Source organism: Coregonus lavaretus (genome assembly GCF_964263955.1).
Source record: "Coregonus lavaretus genome assembly, contig: HAP1_SCAFFOLD_425, whole genome shotgun sequence".
In the NCBI taxonomy this organism is placed as follows: domain Eukaryota; kingdom Metazoa; phylum Chordata; class Actinopteri; order Salmoniformes; family Salmonidae; genus Coregonus; species Coregonus lavaretus.
Window position 1 is genome coordinate 1 of NW_028166266.1, and position 24,586 is coordinate 24,586.

General features: G+C 47.3%; 1 protein-coding gene across 1 annotated transcript; it reads right to left on the minus strand.

Moving 5' to 3' along the window:
* Positions 1-14,098: 14,098 nt before the first annotated feature.
* On the minus strand, positions 14,099-23,584 carry LOC311114920 (barrier-to-autointegration factor-like). The gene is made up of 3 exons (XM_084190137.1): positions 23,450-23,584; positions 16,628-16,754; positions 14,099-14,537 (listed from the first exon to the last, which is right to left on the minus strand). The coding sequence occupies exons 1-3, from the start codon at positions 23,466-23,468 to the stop codon at positions 14,390-14,392; spliced, it is 294 nt and encodes a 97-aa protein (XP_084046263.1). The 5' UTR covers positions 23,469-23,584; the 3' UTR covers positions 14,099-14,389.
* Between the last annotated feature and the right edge of the window lie 1,002 nt (positions 23,585-24,586).

Here is a 24,586-nt window from a genome sequence, read left to right on the forward strand (position 1 = left end):
ACATGCATCACAAAACCTGCTGCTCAGGGACGTCATTGAGCTGTATCCGGACCTGCTTCTGGGAACAACAGGTGTATTACATTGGGGAGGGGGAGGGGAGAGAGTTTTGATCTGGGACCAGGGCTTACTAAATTACTGCACAGTAAGTGCAATTATTAGGTGTCCTTTGTTCAGGTAATCAAGATCAACACGGTCCCAGTCAACACAGTCCCCATCTCTAATGGGGCAGAATAAAACTTGACAAACATGATGATGTGTGGTTTGAGCATCTATACATTATACTGTATTTCTATGGCTTTGAATGAGTATGATTCAATTCCTTATTCAATACTGTAACAGCCTTAGTTGGACTGTGGAGCTACTTTAGAGTCATTTCTTGTGGACAGATTCACGTAACATAAAAATGGCAGTAGTGTCTGTCGACAAACTATGGGATGCGACAACTAACGAGGAACTTTGTTCAGGTAGGCTGATCTTTTGTCATTGATCATTTGGGCACATCACGATTTTGCATCTTTCAAATTTCAGAAGGGGAGGGGACATTTGGCCCATAGACTTGACTGAAACTGGCTGAGAGTTTCTGTTTAGAGGGGTGGAGACTTCAATAGTCTCGGTAGTATATTTTCGAACACGTCTCAGAGAGAACTCACCTTACTCTTCTCCTCCTGTCTGGCTGCCTGTCTGCAAGGAGGATGCCAGATAGAGTTACCTGAGAGACAGGAAAGGAGAGAGAGAGAGAGAGAGAGAGAGAGAGAGAGAGAGAGAGAGAGAGAGAGAGAGAGAGAGAGAGGGTAGGGGGATGCAGAGAGAGAGAGTTATAGTAGGAGGGAGAGAGAAAGAGAGAGAGGAACATAGTAACAGGGGAGAGACAGGGGAGGTAAGGGAGAGACAGGAAGGTAGGTGGGAGACAGAGAGTTAGGAGGGAGACAGAGAGATATAGAGGGAGCCAGGGGAAGGTATGGGGGAGACAGGGAGAGATAGGGGGGATACAGGGAGAGGTAGGGGGAGAGGGGGGGGGTAGGGGGTGAAAGGGGGTGAAAGGGGGAGGTAGGGGAGGTATGGAGGAGATGGGGGGAGATGGGGCGAGACATGCACACTGGTAGGTAGGGGGAAGACAGGGTGAGGTAGGGGAGGTAGGGGGGAGACAGGGGAGGTATGGGGGAGACTATGGGGAGATAGGGGAGGTAGGGAGGAGACAGGTGGAGGTAGGGGGGAGACTGGGGGGAGACAGGTGGAGGTAGGGGAGGTAGGGGGAGACAGGGGGAGGTAGGGGAGGTAGGGAGGAGACAGGTGAAGGTGGGGGAGGTAGGGGGAGACAGGGTGAGATAGGGGAGGTAGGGGGAGACAGGGGGAGATAGGGGAGGTAGGGGAGGTAGGGGGAGACAGGGGGAGGTAGGGGAGGTAGGGGGAGACAGGGGGAGACAGGTGGAGGTAGGGGAGGTAGGGAGGAGACAGGTGGAGGTAGGGGAGGTAGGGGGAGACAGGGGGAGATAGGGGAGGTAGGGGGGAGACAGGTGGAGGTAGGGGAGGTAGGGAGGAGACAGGTGGAGGTAGGGGAGGTAGGGAGGAGACAGGGGAGGTAGGGGAGGTAGGGGGAGACAGGGGAGGTAGGGGGAGACAGGGGGAGATAGGGGAGGTAGAGGGGAGACAAGGGGAGGTAGGGAGGAGACAGGTGGAGGTAGGGGAGGTAGGGGGAGACAGGTGGAGGTAGGGGAGGTAGGGAGGAGACAGGTGGAGGTAGGGGGGAGACAGGTGGAGGTAGGGGGGAGACAGGTGGAGGTAGGGAGGAGACAGGTGGAGGTAGGGGGGAGACAGGTGGAGGTAGGGAGGAGACAGGTGGAGGTAGGGGGGAGACAGGTGGAGGTAGGGGGGAGACAGGTGGAGGTAGGGAGGAGACAGGTGGAGGTAGGGGGGAGACAGGTGGAGGTAGGGAGGAGACAGGTGGAGGTAGGGGAGGTAGGGAGGAGACAGGTGGAGGTAGGGGGGAGACAGGTGGAGGTAGGGGGGAGACAGGTGGAGGTAGGGGAGGTAGGGAGGAGACAGGTGGAGGTAGGGGGAGACAGGTGGAGGTAGGGGGGAGACAGGTGGAGGTAGGGGAGGTAGGGGGGAGACAGGTGGAGGTAGGGGGGAGACAGGTGGAGGTAGGGAGGTAGGGAGGAGACAGGTGGAGGTAGGGGGAGACAGGTGGAGGTAGGGAGGTAGGGAGGAGACAGGTGGAGGTAGGGGGAGACAGGTGGAGGTAGGGGAGGTAGGGGGGAGACAGGTGGAGGTAGGGAGGTAGGGAGGAGACAGGTGGAGGTAGGGGAGGTAGGGGGGAGACAGGTGGAGGTAGGGAGGAGACAGGTGGAGGTAGGGGAGGTAGGGAGGAGACAGGTGGAGGTAGGGAGGAGACAGGTGGAGGTAGGGGAGGTAGGGGGGAGACAGGTGGAGGTAGGGGAAGTAGGGAGGAGATAGGGGGAGGTAGAGGAGGTAGGGAGGAGACAGGTGGAGGTAGGGGAGGTAGGGAGGAGACAGGTGGAGGTAGGGAGGAGACAGGTGGAGGTAGGGGAGGAGACAGGTGGAGGTAGGGGAGGTAGGGAGGAGACAGGTGGAGGTAGGGGAGGTAGGGAGGAGACAGGTGGAGGTAGGGAGGAGACAGGTGGAGGTAGGGAGGAGACAGGTGGAGGTAGGGGAGGTAGGGAGGAGACAGGTGGAGGTAGGGGAGGTAGGGAGGAGACAGGTGGAGGTAGGGGAGGAGACAGGTGAAGGTAGGGGACGTAGGGGGAGACAGGTGGAGGTAGGGGGAGACAGGTGGAGGTAGGGGAGGTAGGGAGGAGACAGGTGGAGGTAGGGAGGAGACAGGTGGAGGTAGGGGAAGTAGGGAGGAGACAGGTGGAGGTAGGGAGGAGACAGGTGGAGGTAGGGGAGGTAGGGAGGAGACAGGTGGAGGTAGGGAGGAGACAGGTGGAGGTAGGGGGGAGACAGGTGGAGGTAGGGAGGAGACAGGTGGAGGTAGGGAGGAGACAGGTGGAGGTAGGGGGAGACAGGTGGAGGTAGGGGAAGTAGGGAGGAGACAGGTGGAGGTAGGGAGGAGACAGGTGGAGGTAGGGGAGGTAGGGAGGAGACAGGTGGAGGTAGGGAGGAGACAGGTGGAGGTAGGGGGGAGACAGGTGGAGGTAGGGAGGAGACAGGTGGAGGTAGGGAGGAGACAGGTGGAGGTAGGGGAAGTAGGGAGGAGACAGGTGGAGGTAGGGAGGAGACAGGTGGAGGTAGGGGAGGTAGGGAGGAGACAGGTGGAGGTAGGGAGGAGACAGGTGGAGGTAGGGGGGAGACAGGTGGAGGTAGGGAGGAGACAGGTGGAGGTAGGGGAAGTAGGGAGGAGACAGGTGGAGGTAGGGAGGAGACAGGTGGAGGTAGGGGAGGTAGGGAGGAGACAGGTGGAGGTAGGGGGGAGACAGGTGGAGGTAGGGAGGAGACAGGTGGAGGTAGGGGGGAGACAGGTGGAGGTAGGGGGAGACAGGTGGAGGTAGGGGGGAGACAGGTGGAGGTAGGGGGAGACAGGTGGAGGTAGGGGGAGACAGGTGGAGGTAGGGGGGAGACAGGTGGAGGTAGGGGGAGACAGGTGGAGGTAGGGGGAGACAGGTGGAGGTAGGGAGGAGACAGGTGGAGGTAGGGGGGAGACAGGTGGAGGTAGGGGGAGACAGGTGGAGGTAGGGAGGAGACAGGTGGAGACAGGTGGAGGTAGGGAGGAGACAGGTGGAGGTAGGGAGGAGACAGGGGGAGACAGGTGGAGGTAGGGGGAGACAGGTGGAGGTAGGGGGAGACAGGTGGAGGTAGGGGGAGACAGGTGGAGGTAGGGGAGGTAGGGAGGAGACAGGTGGACGTACCAAAGTACGTTAATCTCTAGGAAACAAAACGCGTCTCCTTCCTGAGCGGTATGACGGCTGCGCGGTCCCATGGTGTTTATACTTGCAGACTACTGTTTGTACTGTTTTAGGTCAGTTAGGATCACCACTTTATTTTAAGAATGTGAAATGTCAGAAAAATAGTAGAGATAATTATTTCTTTCAGCTTTTATTTCTTTCATCACATTCCTAGTGGGTCAGAAGTTTACATGCACTCAAAAAGTATTTGGTAGCATTGCCTTTAAATTGTTTAACTTGGATCAAATGTTTTGTGTAGCTTTCCACAAGCTTCCCACAATAAGTTGGGTGAATTTTGGCCCATTCCTCCTGACAGAGCTGGTGTAACTGAGTCAGGTTTGTAGGCCTCCTTGCTCGCACACGCTTTTTCAGTTCTGCCCACAAATGTTCTATAGGATTGAGGTCAGGGCTTTGTGACGGCCACTCCAATACCTAGACTTTGTTGTCCTTAAGCCATTTTGCCACAACTTTGGAAGTATGCTTGGGGTCATTGTCCATTTGGAAGACCCATTTGCGACCAAGCTTTAACTTCCTGACTGATGTCTTGGGATGTTGCTTCAATATATCCACATAATTTTCCTTCCTCATGATGCCATCTATTTTGTGAGGTGCACCAGTCCCTCCTGCAGCAAAGCACCCCACAGCATGATGCTGCCACCCCCGTGCTTCACGGTTGGGATGGTGTTCTTCGGCTTGCAAGCGACCCCCTTTTTCCTCCAAACATAACAATGGTCATTATGGCCAAACAGTTCTATTTTTGTTTCATCAGACCAGAGGACATTTCTCCAAAAAGTACGATCTTTGTCCCCATGTGCAGTGGCAAACCGTAGTCTGGCTTTTTTATGGCGGTTTTAGAGCAGTGGCTTCTTCCTTGCCGAGCGGCCTTTCAGGTTATGTTGATATAGAACTCGTTTTACTGTGGATATAGATACATTTGTACCTGTTTCCTCCAGCATCTTCACAAGGTCCTTTGCTGTTGTTCTGGGATTGATTTGCACTTTTTGCATCAAAGTACGTTCATCTCTAGGAGACAGAACGCGTCTCCTTCCTGAGCGGTATGACGGCTGCGTGGTCCCATGGTGTTTATACTTGCGTACTATTGTTTGTACAGATGAACGTGGTACCTTCAGGCGTTTGGAAATTGCTCCCAAGGATGAACCAGACTTGTGGAGGTCTACACATTTTTTTTTTGAGGTCTTGGCTGATTTCTTTGATTTTCCTATGATGTCAAGCAACGAGGCACTGAGTTTGAAGGTAGGCCTTGAAATACATCCACAGGTACACCTCCAATTGACTCAAATTATGTCAATTAGCCTATCAGAAGCTTCTAAAGCCATGACATCAATTTCTGGAATTTTCCAAGCTGTTTAAAGGCACAGTCAACTTAGTGTATGTAAACTTCTGACCCACTGGAATTGTGATACAGTGAATTAGAAGTGAAATAATCTGTCTGTAAACAATTGTTGGAAAAATTACTTGTGTCATGCATAAAGTAGATGTCCTAACCGACTTGCCAAAACCATAGTTTGTTAACAAGAAATTTGTGGAGTGGTTGAAAAACAAGTTTTAATGACTCCAACCTAAGTGTATGTAAACTTCCTCTCTATATATATTTTACTTTGTGTGTGGTTTGTGGTGTGTTCACTTATGACATTAGATCAGTGTTGGCTGCTAACTTGACCCTTATCTTAAATAGTTCACTTCATAGCATTTTTGTATGTTTTCTACAGTTATGTCCTTGAAAATGTTTCAATTTACCAATTCGGCCACTTGGAGGCCGCTTGGGAACATTTGGGCAAATTCGAAAGGGACACCTGGGTAACTTCATACTAAATGTTATGTAGCTTCCTCATTCTTGAAGGTATCAGTCTGAAACTTTGCGCATACACTGTTGCCCTGTTGTAGACAACATCTACATTACCTCCAGCTTCCTATCTGAATGTATGGCTTTTCTTTGTTTTATCTTTTACCAGATCTATTGTGTTATGTTCTCCTACATTAATTTCACATTTCCACAAACTTCAAAGTGTTTCCTTTCAAATGGTAACAAGAATATGCATGTCCTTGCTTCAGGTCCTGAGCTACAGGCAGTTAGATTTGGGGATGTCATTTTAGGCAGAAATGGAAAAAGAATGGTTGGATCCTTACGAGGTGAAGACAATTGAGTGTGTTGTTGGTGCCATGCTCTCGTCCCCTGATCTCTGCTAACATTCTTTACGATTCTTCACAGATAAATAATAGATCCCAGATTGACCGTAGCAAGCACCATACAAGCATTTCTGGTCAGGAGGCACTTGAGGCAACTACTCTAAGAGAGACCGAATACTGCTTCCTTTTGCTGCTTTGAGTTCCTCCTTGATATTGTAGCCCACATGAAGACCTCCTCCTCCTGCCCCTTAGACGTGGTCCCTACTAGACTACTAAGAGGTTATCCCTACTGTTGGCCCTGCCCCTTAGACGTGGTCCCTACTAGACTACTAAGAGGTTATCCCTACTGTTGGCCCTGCCCCTTAGACGTGGTCCCTACTAGACTACTAAGAGGTTATACCTACTGTTGGCCCTGCCCCTTAGACGTGGTCCCTACTAGACTACTAAGAGGTTATCCCTACTGTTGGCCCTGCCCCTTAGACGTGGTCCCTACTAGACTACTAAGAGGTTATCCCTACTGTTGGCCCTGCCCCTTAGACGTGGTCCCTACTAGACTACTAAGAGGTTATACCTACTGTTGGCCCTGCCCCTTAGACGTGGTCCCTACTAGACTACTAAGAGGTTATACCTAGAGTTGGCCCTGCCCCTTAGACGTGGTCCCTACTAGACTACTAAGAGGTTATCCCTACTGTTGGCCCTGCCCCTTAGACGTGGTCCCTACTAGACTACTAAGAGGTTATCCCTACTGTTGGCCCTGCCCCTTAGACGTGGTCCCTACTAGACTACTAAGAGGTTATACCTACTGTTGGCCCTGCCCCTTAGACGTGGTCCCTACTAGACTACTAAGAGGTTATCCCTACTGTTGGCCCTGCCCCTTAGACGTGGTCCCTACTAGACTACTAAGAGGTTATCCCTACTGTTGGCCCTGCCCCTTAGACGTGGTCCCTACTAGACTACTAAGAGGTTATACCTACTGTTGGCCCTGCCCCTTAGACGTGGTCCCTACTAGACTACTAAGAGGTTATACCTACTGTTGGCCCCTTAGACGTGGTCCCTACTAGACTACTAAGAGGTTATCCCTACTGTTGGCCCTGCCCCTTAGACGTGGTCCCTACTAGACTACTAAGAGGTTATACCTACTGTTGGCCCCTTAGACGTGGTCCCTACTAGACTACTAAGAGGTTATCCCTACTGTTGGCCCTGCCCCTTAGACGTGGTCCCTACTAGACTACTAAGAGGTTATACCTACTGTTGGCCCTGCCCCTTAGACGTGGTCCCTACTAGACTACTAAGAGGTTATACCTACTGTTGGCCCTGTCCCTTAGACGTGGTCCCTACTAGACTACTAAGAGGTTATACCTACTGTTGGCCCCGCCCCTTAGACGTGGTCCCTACTAGACTACTAAGAGGTTATCCCTACTGTTGGCCCTGCCCCTTAGACGTGGTCCCTACTAGACTACTAAGAGGTTATACCTACTGTTGGCCCTGCCCCTTAGACGTGGTCCCTACTAGACTACTAAGAGGTTATACCTACTGTTGGCCCTGCCCCTTAGACGTGGTCCCTACTAGACTACTAAGAAGTTATCCCTACTGTTGGCCCTGCCCCTTAGACGTGGTCCCTACTAGACTACTAAGAGGTTATACCTACTGTTGGCCCCGCCCCTTAGACGTGGTCCCTACTAGACTACTAAGAGGTTATACCTACTGTTGGCCCTGCCCCTTAGACGTGGTCCCTACTAGACTACTAAGAGGTTATCCCTACTGTTGGCCCTGCCCCTTAGACGTGGTCCCTACTAGACTACTAAGAGGTTATACCTACTGTTGGCCCTGCCCCTTAGACGTGGTCCCTACTAGACTACTAAGAGGTTATCCCTACTGTTGGCCCTGCCCCTTAGACGTGGTCCCTACTAGACTACTAAGAGGTTATCCCTACTGTTGGCCCTGCCCCTTAGACGTGGTCCCTACTAGACTACTAAGAGGTTATCCCTACTGTTGGCCCTGCCCCTTAGACGTGGTCCCTACTAGACTACTAAGAGGTTATACCTACTGTTGGCCCTGCCCCTTAGACGTGGTCCCTACTAGACTACTAAGAGGTTATACCTACTGTTGCCCCTGCCCCTTAGACGTGGTCCCTACTAGACTACTAAGAGGTTATCCCTACTGTTGGCCCTGCCCCTTAGACGTGGTCCCTACTAGACTACTAAGAGGTTATACCTACTGTTGGCCCTGCCCCTTAGACGTGGTCCCTACTAGACTACTAAGAGGTTATACCTACTGTTGGCCCTGCCCCTTAGACGTGGTCCCTACTAGACTACTAAGAGGTTATCCCTACTGTTGGCCCTGCCCCTTAGACGTGGTCCCTACTAGACTACTAAGAGGTTATACCTACTGTTGGCCCTGCCCCTTAGACGTGGTCCCTACTAGACTACTAAGAGGTTATCCCTACTGTTGGCCCTGCCCCTTAGACGTGGTCCCTACTAGACTACTAAGAGGTTATACCTAGAGTTGGCCCTGCCCCTTAGACGTGGTCCCTACTAGACTACTAAGAGGTTATACCTACTGTTGGCCCTGCCCCTTAGACGTGGTCCCTACTAGACTACTAAGAGGTTATCCCTACTGTTGGCCCTGCCCCTTAGACGTGGTCCCTACTAGACTACTAAGAGGTTATACCTACTGTTGGCCCTGCCCCTTAGACGTGGTCCCTACTAGACTACTAAGAGGTTATCCCTACTGTTGGCCCTGCCCCTTAGACGTGGTCCCTACTAGACTACTAAGAGGTTATCCCTACTGTTGGCCCTGCCCCTTAGACGTGGTCCCTACTAGACTACTAAGAGGTTATCCCTACTGTTGGCCCTGCCCCTTAGACGTGGTCCCTACTAGACTACTAAGAGGTTATCCCTACTGTTGGCCCTGCCCCTTAGACGTGGTCCCTACTAGACTACTAAGAGGTTATCCCTACTGTTGGCCCTGCCCCTTAGACGTGGTCCCTACTAGACTACTAAGAGGTTATCCCTACTGTTGGCCCCGACGTTCTGTCTATTGTAAATAGCTCCCTGACCACTGGCTCCTTTCCAGCCTACTTTAAAACTGCTCTGGTCCAACCTATCTAGATCGCTCCTCGCTTAGTAATTATAGACAAATCTCTAAACTGTATTTTTTGTCAAAGATTTTAGAAAAAGTTGTGATCAAGCAATTGGTGTCTTATTTGAGTATGAACAACTTATTCGAAAATGTCCAGTCGGGCTTCCGCTCACTTCACAGCACTAAAACTGCTTTATTGAAAGTCAGTAAGGACCTTCTGTTGGCTGCTGATGCCAGTGAACGCTCTATCCGAGTTCTTCTGGATCTCAGTGCAGTGTTTGATACTATTAATCATAACAAACGGCTGGAGAGGTGGGTGGGAATCTCCGGCGTTGCTCTCCGCTGGTTCACTTCATATCTATGTGGCAAACGTTTCTCAGTGAGTGTAGCTTCCCTACACAAGTGTCTTGCTGACATCAAATGTTGGATGTCTGACCATTTTCTCCAGCTCATTGATACGAAATCAGAGGTTGTTTTATTTGCCCTCCAGCTTGCTAAACCACAGATTGTAGATGACCTTGGTCAGTTGTCCACCAATGTAAAGCCTTCGGCAAGAAACCTTGGTGTCTTCTTTGACCCTGACCTAAACCTTGAGCTGCATGTAAAAAAGGTTGTTCAGTCCTGCGTTTATCATCGAAGAAATATAGATCAAGTCAAGTATTTTATTTCAGTCACTGATCTGGAGAAAGTTATGCATGCTTTTATTTCCTCATGCCCAGATTACTGTAACAGTTTGTATACAGGTCTGTCAGATATCACTGCATCATCTACAGTTAATTCAACATGCTGCAGCTCACCTTGTCCAGGCAATGTAACCATATCACACCTGTTTTAGCTTCTCTACACTGGCTACCAGTCACTTTTAGAATAGATATTAAAATAGTATGAATCACGTTAAAGGCTTGGTTTAGCCCCGTCCTATATCACTGATCTTTTATCTCCCTATGAGCCAGGAGGCAGCCTGAGATCCGCTGGTAGGGCACTGTTGACCATTCCAAAGTCTAGGTTGAAAACTAAAGGACACCGGGCATTTGCCAAAGGGCCACTAGACTTTGGAAGGGTCTGCCAGAGGAGGTCAGGCTTGCAGATTCAGAGACTCTTTACATCCCTGCTGAAGACAAACTTTTAGAAAGATGCTTTTAATGTCTGGTTTTAATGTCTGGTTTGAATGAGCTATCTGTTTCATTCTCCTTCCTTAGGGGTTGACAGCACAGCATAGACATGGTCAGATAACTCCAGCATAGACATGGTCAGATAACTCCAGCATAGATTGGTCACTTGTTTTCTAATTTGGCACACAGAAACTAGAGGCCATGAGTAACCTGGTCAAAAAGAATGGCACAGATTGGCCTGTAGGTGGCGCTGTTATAAGCAGTCTCACTTAAACCCTCATATCCGTCTCCCCGTTTGACTTAGAGACTTGACATTGTATGTAGGGGTCTTTCCTCATGCTGAACACATTTGCCTCAAGGACCCAGAAAGTCCGTCAAGACAGAATTTACTCCATCTTGTAAACTTTGAAAAACGTATTCTCATTAACCTCTTCTTTTCATGGACTAAAAGTCAGATTCACTCCAAAATGTGGTCTTTGGATTCATCACAATAACAAAGAGTTTGAGAAAGGAATGTTGATGCCACACTATGCCAGTAGACATATACACAAAAAAATATACATAATATAATAATAATTTTATAATATGCTAAAACCATATGACACCATTGGGCTTGGAAGTGATGCAGACAGTTACATTGATGGAAGCTACAATCTATCTGCATTATTAAAGTTGATCTACCCCCTACATTTTTATTATATTTTTTTATAACAAAAAGGACACCCGATGTACTGTAGGCCCACAGCACATGACTTGACTTAGTTTGAGAAAAGCTAAGGTATTGATCAAACAATGATTTATTGACAAATATCAAATCTGATTTTACGTGTCCATTTAAACCACTTCAAATCTACTTCACAGTGACCACAGTGACCTATCAACGTGAAACTTGTCATCTCTATCATGGACGTTCTTAAGATGAACCACGCTGAATGTGGCATTGATATCTTAAACAACAAGGAAACTATTAACAACTAATTCTTTGCATACAGTGGCTTGCTAAAGTATTCATACCCCTTGGCATTTTTGGGGGGTTTGTATCATTTGATTTACACAACATGCCTACCACTTTGAAGATGCAAAATATTTCTATTGTGAAACAAACAAGAAATAAGACAATAAAACAGAAAACTTGAGCGTGCATAACTATTCACCCCCCCCAAAGTCAATACTTTGTAGAGCCACCTTTTGCAGCAATTACAGCTGCAAGTCTCTTGGGGTATGTTTCTATAATCTTGGCACATCTAGCCACTGGGATTTTTGCCCATTCTTCAAGACAAAACTGCTCCAGCTCCTTCAAGTTGGATGGGTTCCGCTAGTGTACAGCAATCTTTAAGTCATATCACAGATTCTCAATTAGATTGAGGTCTGGGCTTTGACTAGGCCATTCCAAGACATTTAAATGATTCCCCTTAAACAACTTTAGTGTTGCTTAGCAGTATGCTTAGGGTCATTGTCCTGCTGGAAGGTGAACCTCCGTCCCAGTCTCAAATCTCTGGAAGACTGAAACAGGTTCCCCTCAATAATTTCCCTGTATTTAGCGCCATCCATCGTTCCTTCAATTCTGACTAGTTTCCCAGTCCCTGCCGATGAAAAACATCCCCACTGCATGATGCTGCCACCACCATGCTTCACTGTGGGGATGGTGTTCTCGGGGTGATGAGAGGTGTTGGGTTTGCGCCAGACATAGCGTTTTCCTTGATGGCCAAAAAGCTCAATTTTAGTCTTTGTCCCTGACCTGTATGGAGAGCCCTTGGTCTTCATGGTGCCCCTTGCTTAGTGGTGTTGCAGACTCTGGGGCCTTTCAGAACAGGTGTATACAGTATATACTGAGATCATGTGACAGATCATGTGACACTTAGATTGCACACAGGTGGACTTTATTTAACTAATTATGTGATTTCTGAAGGTAAATGGTTGCACCAGATCTTGGTTGCAAAGGGGGTGAATACATATGCACGTACCACTTTTCCGTTATTCATTTTTTTTTAAAGAATTTTTGGAAAAAAGTTATTTCTTTCATTTCACTTCACCAATTTGGACTATTTTGTGTATGTCCATTACATGAAATACAAATAAAAATCCATTTAAATTACAGGTTGTAATGCAACAAAATAGGAAAAACACCAAGGGGGATGAATACTTTTGCAAGGAACTGTATGTAACGCTAATGCTCAGAATCAAAATGCAATCTTCTGCTCCTCATGAACCATACGTCAGAATCATTCCAGATGTTGTATTTAGACTCATGACTGCACACAAAGGAAGATAGTTCCTACATGATCGATGCTTGGTTTGTTTGTTATCCTACTGATCTGGTTCTTTCTGTCATCCTGTGAACCCCGTCACATAAAGGAAGATAGTTCTGGTTCTTTCTGTCATCCTGTGAACCCCGTCACATAAAGGAAGATAGTTCTGGTTCTTTCTGTCATCCTGTGAACCCCGTCACATAAAGGAAGATAGTTCTGGTTCTTTCTGTCATCCTGTGAACCCCGTCACATAAAGGAAGATAGTTCTGGTTCTTTCTGTCATCCTGTGAACCCCGTCACATAAAGGAAGATAGTTCTGGTTCTTTCTGTCATCCTGTGAACCCCGTCACATAAAGGAAGATAGTTCTGGTTCTTTCTGTCATCCTGTGAACCCCGTCACATAAAGGAAGATAGTTCTGGTTCTTTCTGTCATCCTGTGAACCCCGTCACATAAAGGAAGATAGTTCTGGTTCTTTCTGTCATCCTGTGAACCCCGTCACATAAAGGAAGATAGTTCTGGTTCTTTCTGTCATCCTGTGAACCCCGTCACATAAAGGAAGATAGTTCTGGTTCTTTCTGTCATCCTGTGAACCCTGTTCATTGCTGCTCTTGGCTATATTTTAATTACATTATTTTATGACTTGAAACATCTTCTTACATGTATTGAAAAGCGCTTAACAAATAAAGTGTATTATTATTATTATTATTATTATTATTATTATTATTGTGAAGACACTTTGCTGGTGTTTCCTTTATTTTGGCAGTTACCGGTCTATTTCCACACTCTGAGGTTGGAATAACATTGTGAACATTATGATAATGCCCTTTTCGTGTAAGAGCTGTCTGAAAAGATCACCTGAAATGTCAGCTTGATTGCCTGTTGACATTACCAATAGTTAATAGACCAATAACGAGAGTTTGCCCTCCTCTCTCCTCTCTGCCAATAACAGCTAGTCTTCAGGTTGCACATCCCTCCAATTAGGCCCCTCCGATTAGGCCCCTCCGATTAGGCCCCTCCGATTAGGCTCCTCCGATTAGGCTCCTCCGATTAGGCCCCTCCGATTAGGCTCCTCCGATTAGGCCCCTCCGATTAGGCCCCTCCGATTAGGCCCCTCCGATTAGGCTCCTCCGATTAGGCTCCTCCGATTAGGCTCCTCCGATTAGGCCCCTCCGATTAGGCCCCTCCGATTAGGCCCCTCCGACTAGGCTCCTCCGATTAGGCCCCTCCGATTAGGCCCCTCCGATTAGGCTCCTCCGATTAGGCCCCTCCGATTAGGCCCCTCCGATTAGGCTCCTCCGATTAGGCCCCTCCGATTAGGCCCCTCCGATTAGGCCCCTCTCTCAGACCACTCTCAGACAGTCCTAGCTAAATTCTTGCTTGAGAAATGTCATTTGTTTTTCTTCTTTTTTAATTGAAAATCACAGTAAGGTATTTAATTGTTAACCAGAAATTATTTGATATTGATGTAACAAAAATAAACGTCTTCATTGGGCTTTTATGATTTTAGTATTAAGAGAAGTCCCGGTTACAGCACCAGGACATCTGTAACAATGTGTTGACTCTTAAGACTTTTGCAGCCATCAAGAATACAGCAGGACAAGAACAAAAAGTTAATTCCAGATTTATTCCAAAACAGAATGCACCCAAAACTATCACTTTAACCTGGGGACAGGGCCCAGGGTCTTAGTTGAAGGATGTGACAAGAAGAACAGAAGGAAGTACAGTGTCTTATAGATAACTATCAACTTTATGATTACTCAAGATTACTTATCAATACTTATCAATAATGACTTATTAATAATTAGTTGAAAGTTGACCTAGGTAGGTCTGAAGAGTCCTAGTAAGGAGTAGAAAAGCAGAAAGGAGCAGAGACAGTGAGTGAATGTCTGCTCTCCTCTACATATTGTTGTTGGTCCACTCTCTCATTCCATTGTAGGCGTCACTTTGTTGCTTGGCGTTGGCCCCTGTGGTATTTTTCAGATAGCCCTGGAACTGGCCTTGGTCTCGACCACTCACCAGGTACTGGCCCAACATCTGGTCAGCCCTGGGAGAGACAAAACGGGGTAATTTACTGTTAAGTTCTGGTAAAGTTTTCTGAAACTATGTATAGCTCTAGTATAGGTATATTTTTGGGAAATGCTTAAACTTATTTTCAACAGCTTTAACTTCTGGTTGATCAAACCAACTTGTATTTGTTACATACTTCGTAAACAACAGGTGTAGACTAACAGTGAAATGCTTACGGGCCCTTCCCAACGACGCAGAGAGAAAGAAAATAGAGGAAGAATAGAAAAGTAAAACACGTAATAATAAATACACAATGAGTAACGATAACTTGGCTATATACACGGGGTACCAGTACTGAGTCAATGATAACTTGGTTATATACACAGGGTACCACTACTGAGTCCATGTGCAGGGGTACGAGGTATTTGAGGTAGATATGTACATATTGGCAGGAATAAAGTGACTAGGCAACAGGATAGATAATAGACAGTAGCAGCAGTATACTGTAGGTAGAGGTAAAGGGACTAGACAACAGGATAGATAATAGACAGTAGCAGCAGTATACTGTAGGTAGGGGTAAAGTGACTAGACAACAGGATAGATAATAGACAGTAGCAGCAGTATACTGTAGGGAGGGGTAAAGTGACTAGACAACAGGATAGATAATAGACAGTAGCAGCAGTATACAGTAGGTAGGGGTAAAGTGACTAGACAACAGGATAGATAATAGACAGTAGCAGCAGTATACTGTAGGTAGGGGTAAAGTGACTAGACAACAGGATAGATAATAGACAGTAGCAGCAGTATACTGTAGGTAGGGGTAAAGTGACTAGACAACAGGATAGATAATAGACAGTAGCAGCAGTATACTGTAGGTAGGGGTAAAGTGACTAGACAACAGGATAGATAATAGACAGTAGCAGCAGTATACTCTAGGTAGGGGTAAAGTGACTAGACAACAGGATAGATAATAGACAGTAGCAGCAGTATACTGTAGGTAGGGGTAAAGTGACTAGGCAACAGGATAGATAATAGACAGTTGCAGCAGTATACTGTAGGTAGGGGTAAAGTGACTAGGCAACAGGATAGATAATAGACAGTAGCAGCAGTGTATGTGATGAGTCAAAAAAGTTAGTGCAAAAGGGGTCAATGCAGATATTCCTTGTAGCTATTTGGTTAACTATTTAACTAACTATTTTGCAGTCTTATGGCTTGGGGGTAGAATCTGTTCAGGGTCCTGTTGGTTCCAGACTTGGCGCTCCGGTACCGCTTGCCGTGCGGTAGCAGAGAGAACAGTCTATGACTTGGGTGGCTGGAGTCTTTGACCATTTTTAGGGCCTTCCTCTGACACCGCTTGGTATAGTGGTCCTGGATGGCAGAGAGTTTGGCCCCAGTGATGTACTGGGCCGTACGCACTACCCTGTGTAGTGCCTTGCGGTCAGATGCTAAGCAGTTGCCATACCAAGCGGTGATCCAGCCAGTGAAGATGCTCTCAATGGTGCAGCTGTATAACTTTTTGAGGATGTGAGGTCCCATGCCAAATCTTTTCAGCCTCCTGAGGGGGAATAGGCTTTGTCGTGCCCTCTTCACGGCTGTGTTGGTGTGTTTGGACCATGATAGTTTGTTGGTGATGTGGACACCGAGGAACTTGAAGCTCTCAACCTGTTCCACTACATCCCCGTCGGTGTTAATGGGGACGTGCTCGGCCCTCCTTTTCCTGCAGTCCACGATCAGCTCCTTTGTCTTGATCACGTTGAGGGAGAGGTTGTTGTCCTGGCACCACACAGCCAGGTCTCTGACCTCCTCCCTATAGGCTGTCTCATCGTTGTCGGTGATCAGGCCTACCACCACTGTGTCGTCAGCAAACTTAATGATGGCGTTGGAGTCGTGGGTGAACAGTGAGTACAGGAGGGGACTAAGCACGCACCCCTGAGGGGCCCCCGTGTTGAGGATCATTATGGCGGATGTGTTGTTGTCTACTCTCACCAGCTTGGGGCAGCACATCAGTGATTGGTGGATTTACTCACATAAATTGACCAAAGTTCCCAGACATTTCAGAAACTATGGTTGGTTCTGAAACTATGGTTGGTTCTGATTTGGCACACTATTCCTATGTAGTGAACCTACCTGGTAACGCCCTTATCCTCTAGCCTGCGGCCCTGTACAGGTCCGATCCCGGGTACGTCTCTCACAGACCGGTTCCCCATCGGCTCAGAGACAAAGTTACGGTGCTTCTGAGAGGTGGTGGAGTATCCTGGAGGAACATGGAGGAACAATACGATGATGAGCTGTGTGTATTTATGACTGGGTCTTATCACTGGGTCAGTTGAGGTGAAACCTCAGATAACATTTCTCTGGGAGGGGAACCAGGAACCAGGAACCAGGAACTACCCTACTCTCTTATGGACAGACTACGTAAATATTTCAATTCTGGGTTAACCGAGATTAGGAACTACCCTAATCCCAACAGAGTTATACTCCTTGAGGTGACAATACAGCACAAACAGATCTGGGAAGAGGGAGCACTACAACACCTGGGGACATGGAGGGGGGGGGCACTACAACACCTGGGGACACGGAGGGAGGGGCACTACAACACCTGGAGACATGGAGGGAGGAGGACTACAACACCTGGAGACATGGAGGGGGGGGGGGGCACTACAACACCTGGGGACATGGAGGGAGGGGCACTACAACACCTGGAGACATGGAGGGGGGGCACTACAACACCTGGGGACATGGAGGGGGGGCACTACAACACCTGGAGACATGGAAGAAGGAGCACTACAACACCTGGAGACATGGAGGGGGGGCACTACAACACCTGGGGACATGGAGGGGGGGCACTACAACACCTGGGGACATGGAGGGGGGGGGGGGCACTACAACACCTGGAAGAAGGAGCACTACACCTGGGGACATGGAGGAAGGAGCACTACAACACCTGGGGACATGGAGGGGGGGCACTACAACACCTGGAGACATGGAGGAAGGAGCACTACAACACCTGGGGACATGGAGGAAGGGGCACTACAACACCTGGAGACATGGAGGGAGGAGCACTACAACACCTGGAGACATGGGGGGGGGGGCACTACAACACCTGGAGACATGGAGGGAGGGGCACTACAACACCTGGGGACATGGAAGAAGAAGCACTACAAAACCTGGGGACATGGAGGGGGGGGAGGCACTACAACACCTGGGGACATGGAAGAAGGAGCACTACAACACCTGGGGACAAGGAGGAAGGAGCACTACAACACCTGGAGACATGGAGGGAGGGGCACTACAACACCTGGAGACATGGAGGGAGGGGCACTACAACACCTGGAGACATGGAGGAAGGAGCACTACAACACCTGGAGACATGGAGGAAGGAGCACTACAACACCTGGAGACATGGAGGAAGGAGCACTACAACACCTGGAGACATGGAGGGGGGGGCACTACAACACCTGGAGACATGGAGGGAGGGGCACTACAACACCTGGAGACATGGAGGGAGGAGCACTACAACACCTGGAGACATGGAGGAAGGAGCACTACAACACCTGGAGACATGGAGGGAGGGGCACTACAACACCTGGAGACATGGAGGAAGGGGCACTACAACACCTGGAGACATGGAGGGAGGGGCACTACAACACCTGGGGACATGGAGGGGGGGGCACTAGGGTTATCCAGATGTGTTCCCCGCTTGTGCTGTCACATGTGTTCAAGCACGACAAGTGGGTGACGTGATATATTTGTCGAACACGATTCTATTCAGAGAGTGTGACCCAGAGGATAGTTCGGGTGCTACCTCTGGTAAGCTGGTGCAGTCTGACCAACAGCCCAGAGAAAGGAAGAAGGATGTGGAACTTGTTGCTGAGGCAATACAGTTACCAGTCACTCGTGAGCAGCTGATCGCTAACCAGAAGGTTGACATTAGCCTGGCTAAATGTTTTTCTAGTGTTGTCTCAGAGGAGGAGCTAAAGAAGAAAAACCTGGCATACTTTATTGTCACACCGTGTGTCAAGCGCATATCACCCAGAGTCTCAGGTTGCACTTGAACGTTGGCATCAGACACTGAAGTCTATGCTCCGTAAATATTGCTTGGAATCTGAGAAGGATTGGGATGAGGGAGTTCCTCTAGTTTTGTTTGCTGTCCGTGAGACAGTACAGGAATCCTTAGGGTTCAGCCCAGCTGAACTGGTGTTTGGACACACCATGAGAGGACCTATGAAAGTCCTTAAGGATCAGTTTTTATCACAAGAGTTGTGTGTGAAAGAAAATGTGTTGGACTACGTTAGTCACTTTCGTGAGCGCCTACATGGTGCCTGTGCTCTAGCAAAGGAAGCGCTGTCTTCCTCACAGAGACGGATGAAACGGCACTATGACAACCAGGCTGTTTCTCGTTCACTGCAGCCAGGTGACCAAGTTCTTGTATTGTTGCCGGTGCCAGGAGCGTCATTGTCAGCACGTTTCTCTGGTCCTTATGTCAATGAAAAGAAACTAAGTGAAACTGACTACGTGATACAGACTCCTGATAGAAAACGCCAATCTCGTGTGTGCCACGTTAACATGTTGAAGACATACCACACCAGACCCGTCACTCAGATAGACAGTCCAGAGAAACTGGCCGAGACGGCTGTCTCTATTGTTGCTGCGGCTGTAGTGGGAAGTCATGTTAATGATGTGGACGGAGATGGTTTGGATTGCCCAATTCAAGATTGCCCAATTCAGAGATGCTACTGTCTCTCCCATCAAGCCTGATTCATTTAACGGACGGACAGTCAGATGATATTGTGAGACTATTACACAGCTTTCCATGTCTTTTTAATGATGTTCCTACATGCACAAATGTGTTAGAACATGACATTAATGTTGGAAACGCTGCACCTATCAAGCAACATGCTTATCAACGTCTCTAAAAGAAAGATAATGAGGGATGAGGTCGGTTATTTGCTGGAGAATAACCTGGCTATGCCAAGTTCAAGTCCTTGGAGTTCTCCGTGCATTCTGGTTCCTAAACCTGATGGGACATCCAGGTTATGTACGGACTATCGGAAGGTCAATGCTGTCACAGTGCCCGACTCGTTCCCGTTACCCAGACTGGATGACTGTATTGATACTGTTGGTGCTGCTACTTATGTAACCAAACTAGATCTTCTAAAAGGTTACTGGCAGGTGCCGTTAACCTCACGTGCCTCCGACATCTCTGCCTTTGTGACCCCAGATCACTTCCTACAATATGCTGTCATGGCATTTGGGATGCGGAACGCACCAGCCACTTTCCAATGCCTGGTTAACACAGTATTGGCTGGAGTTCCTAATTGTAGTGCTTACCTTGATGATCTGGTAATTTATTCGACTGAGTGGTCTGATCATATTACAACTCTAAGGGTAGTGTGTGAAAGTCTAGCAGCCGCTTCTCTAACCCTGAATTTAGCAAAGTGCGAGTTTGGGAAGGCCACTGTTACTTATCTCGGTAAACAGGTCGGCCATGGTCAGGTGCGCCCTGTAGATGCCAAGGTCTCAGCTATAAATGCATTTCCCGCACCTACCACCAGAAGAGAGCTACGCCGCTTTTTAGGGATGGTTGGCTACTACCGTAGTTTCTGTAAAAAATTATCTGCGGTAGTTGCTCCATTAACGGATTTGCTCAGTCCGGCGAGAAAATGTGTATGGTCTGAAGATTGTCGTACTGCTTTCAACACTGCTAAAGCACTCTTATGTAGTACTCCTGTTCTTGCTGCGCCAGATTTTGAACGACCGTTTAAACTGGAGGTAGATGCAAGTGCCAGAGGTGCTGGTGCTGTTCTACTGCAGCAGGACCAGAGTGGAGTGGACCATCCTGTCTGTTGTTTTTCACGGAAATTTAACAAATGTCAGACAAACTACTCCACCATTGAACAAGAAGCTCTAGCTTTGTTGTTAGCTCTTCAGTACTTTGAAGTTTATGTTGGTTCCAGTGCATTACCAGTGATAGTGTATACTGACCATAACCCCTTAGTTTTTCTCCACCGGATGTACAACCAGAACCAACGCCTTATGCGTTGGGCACTTGTAGTGCAAAATTATCATTTGGAGATCCGCCACAAAAAGGGGTCGGAAAATGTGTTGGCAGATGCTTTGTCTCGTGTTTAAAGAACTAGGTTTTTTGTTATCCCGTCAGGATGCGGTTGACCGTTGAATTTTGGGTGTTGTGATGGTACGTGTGTCGCAAACCATTGTGGTTTGCTCTTTTAAGGGTGGGAGTGTTACGGATACAGGTATCCTGTGTCTTTTTGTGTTTTTCCTCTCCTTCTGCCCTAATCACAGGTGTCCTGTATGTTCCTGATTGGTGGTCGTTGGGGTGTCTGCTGATTGCTGAGGTGGACCAATCAGTGGACATTCCTCTGCATTGCACCACCTGTTTCTGGGGTTTCAATCACACATCCCATTGTTTAAAAGCCAGTCAGTTGTGTTTGTTGAGAGAATACTATTTTCCGTATGTGAGTATGTGTTTTGTGTACTCACTCATTTGCTGGTTACTCTGTTTGGTAACTTTGTTGTGTGTTTCTGGGAAAAGGGGAATTTAAGCAAGTTGCCCTTGGGTGTTGTCACGGTTTCGGCCGAGACTGCTCCTCCTCCTGGTTCGGGCAGGCTTCGGCGTTCGCCGTCCCCGGAGTACTAGCTGCCACCGTTGTATGTTTCGTGGTGTGATTACTTTGGTCTGTCTTGTACACCTGTGTCTGTTTGTGTTCTGATTACGTGTCTTATAAGTTCCCTGTTTTGTATTGGTTAGTTTGTGTGTTGTTGTCTGCCTGTCTTTCGGAGCTACGTGTTTGCGCTCTGTTTGTTTTGTGTTTAGTGTTTACGCTTGGTTGCGTAATTCCCTCGCCTCTGTTTTTGGTCGAGGTCGTGTTTACTCTTTTGCACTTTGGACTATTAAAGACTGTTGGACGAAACCTCTGTGTCCTGCGCCTGACTCCTCCACCACATCCACATCGGTTCCTCTGACAGGCGTACATTACCCGTAGGAAGAAATCTGTCTAAAAACACTAGTTAGACCTGAGCGGACCACCCACTGTACTTTTGTATGATTAGCAGTAGCTTAGCGGTTCTTGAGGCAGGCAAGATCAGTTTAGGGGTGTTTTACACTATTGTTTCATTTCTTGGGTCCTGCTCAGCCCTTTCTCCCAAACCTTTACCGTGTGTTCAGCAATAAACCTTTTATGTTTGACGGTAGTTTATGGTTGTCGTGTAGTTTTTGTTCTCACTGTTCCACGTCACGATTCTAATTTGCATGATTCTAATTTGCATGAATTATGTTACGGGTCTCTTGTCCATCCACCCTAGGCGTTTAAAGCCACGGGGTTCGTAACAACGATTCTACCCCGAGCCTGGACATGCACAATATGAAGGAATCCATTGGCAACTCTCCCACGGTGGAGCCGTCTCTGGCTGACCACCTCAGCCCCTCGCCCCATTTTACTAACGTCATTGGCACCTCACTCCCTAGGAAGACAGAGCACTTTACTGCCACTTTACTGCCTTCGTTTTTCACCCTGCCTTCGTTTTACACCCTAGATCCAGATGCTTGGGAGGAGATCTGTATGATTACAGACCTGAACCTCCCTGCCTCCACTTTTTGCCTCCAAATGCCATTACGCGAGCAGCTCTGAGATGCGGCGCTCCAGTTTTCCCATTAGATGCTACTCTATACAACAAGGCAGGGGAACCCTAACTATATTCACCACCCCGTTCTACGGGAGAACAGGTTTCCAGGGCTCCTTGCGGGACGTTTGGAGGGGAGAAGGTTAGTCTTTGTTTAGGTCCTTTTGATGCTTTCTCGACCTGCCAAGGACCGCATCATTGATACAGTTTATCCAGTGATAAAGTTTAGCCAAGACCTGACAGTGATACGGTTTATCCAAGGCCAGGACAGTGATACATTTTATCCAGTGAAACAGTGTATCTTGTGTTACTGTTTATCCATGGCCCCGATTGTGATACAGTTTATCCAAGGCCCTGACAGTTATAAAATGTATCCAGTGATGCAGTTTATAGAAGACCAGGACAGTGATATCATTTATGCAGTGAAACAGTGTATCCATTGTTTATCCAAGGCCCCGATTGTGATACCGTTTATCCAATGGTACAGTTTATCCAATGCTACAGTTTATCCAGTGATTCAATGTATCCAAAGCCGGACAGTGATATAGTATTTACAGTGATAGTTTATCCAAGGCCCTACTGTTACAGTGCCTTCGGAAAGTATTCAGACCCCTTCCCCTTTTCCACATTTTGTCACGTTACAGCCTTATTGTAAAATTGCTTAAATTATTTGTTGCCCTCATCAATCTACACACAATACCCCATAATGACAAAGCGAAAACAGGTTTCTATAAATTTTTGCAAATGTATTATAAATAAACAACTTTCACAGAGAAGTGGTAAGTGTCTTGATATAATCTGGTAAAGGGCAGTAATATGTTAGGAATTATATGACTGAATAATGTCTGGGATATACAGTTGGCCAGACACATCATGAAAACCAAAACCCAAAAGTGAGAAAATAGAAATGTTCAACTGTGCAACCATTGAACATACATTTGCATGATGATAAATAAGGGTTCAATATTATAAGCATTTGTAAGTGCAATTGTAAATGGTTATTAACTGGAGGTAAATAGTGGCTCACTATTTGGCAAGCTCTGACTAGTTATCGCACTATTTGGACCAACGCAATATACATATTTATTAATGGTTCATAATGCATTTATAAGTGATTCAATAACCGTTAGTAATTATATACCCTATGCAAATGTTACCTCTTGTAAAGTGTTACCAAATAATTACATTTACGTTTACATTTTAGTCATTTAGCAGACGCTCTTATCGGGAACATATAATGATACTAAGGTCACAATACAGGGTTGTATAACTAAAGCTACATCCTGCAACGATCATTAGTCTTACCTTTCTTGTTTCCAGACATGGTTCAGGTGGAGGATGGAGAATTCAGTTCAATATAACTTGACGAGGTGTCTCTCTGTCTTCTGTTTTCTGTCTGCTAGAGCAGTCTTCCTCTACTGTTGTCAAGACACCGTAGCAAATAGTAGCAAAATATCTTCCAAAAAAAAAAGTTTCTATTGGACAATCAGGTAGGTCCCTCCCCGCTTCAATATTCTGTCTCCTAGTGAACATTAGCTCCACCTCTGAACAGAAACGAAAGTTAGAGAGAAATGGAAAGTTTCGATTCCCTGAAGATGGGAACAACCAGTTGGTTTAAAACAACATGCCAGGGTGATGTGTGTGCATGCATGTGTCTGTTAAATCTGCCTACTCTTAGTGAGGTGACAGCAACTCAGAGATGGGGGAAGAATTAAATCTAACTTCACAGAGAAAGTTGAAGACACCACAAAAAACAACCACAACTGGGCTAGAAAACAAGATTAATTAATCTTGTGTGTGTCTCTCTCTCTCTCTCTCTCTCTCTCTCTCTCTCTCTCTCTCTCTCTCTCTCTCTCTCTCTCTCTCTCTCTCTCTCTCTCTCTCTCTCTCTCTCTCTCTCTCTCTCTCTCTCTCTCTCTCTCTCCACATATATATATATATACAGTTGAAGTCGGAAGTTTACATACACCTTAGCCAAATACAATTCAATTCAGTTTTTCACAATTCTTGACATTTAATCCTAGTAAAAATTCCCTGTTTTAGGTCAGTTAGGATCACCACTTTATTTTAAGAATGTGAATTGTCAGAAAAATAGTAGAGAGAATTATTTATTTCAGCTTTTATTTCTTTCATCACATTCCTAGTGGGTCAGAAGTTTACATGCACTCAAAAAGTATTTGGTAGCATTGCCTTTAAATTGTTTAACTTGGATCAAACGTTTCGGGTAACCTTCCACAAGCTTCCCACAATAAGTTGGGTGAATTTTGGCCCATTCCTCCTGACAGAGCTGGTGTAACTGAGTCAGGTTTGTAGGCCTCCTTGCTCGCACACGCTTTTTCAGTTCTGCCCACAAATGTTCTATAGGATTGAGGTCAGGGCTTTGTGATGGCCACTCCAATACCTAGACTTTGTTGTCCTTAAGCCATTTTGCCACAACTTTGG

Coding starts and splice junctions, on each gene's coding strand:
- LOC311114920 (XM_084190137.1), bottom strand. Junction 14,538..16,627: donor GAGGATAAGGGCGTTACCAG/GTAGGTTCACTA, acceptor TGTCTCTCCCAG/GGCTGACCAGATGTTGGGCC.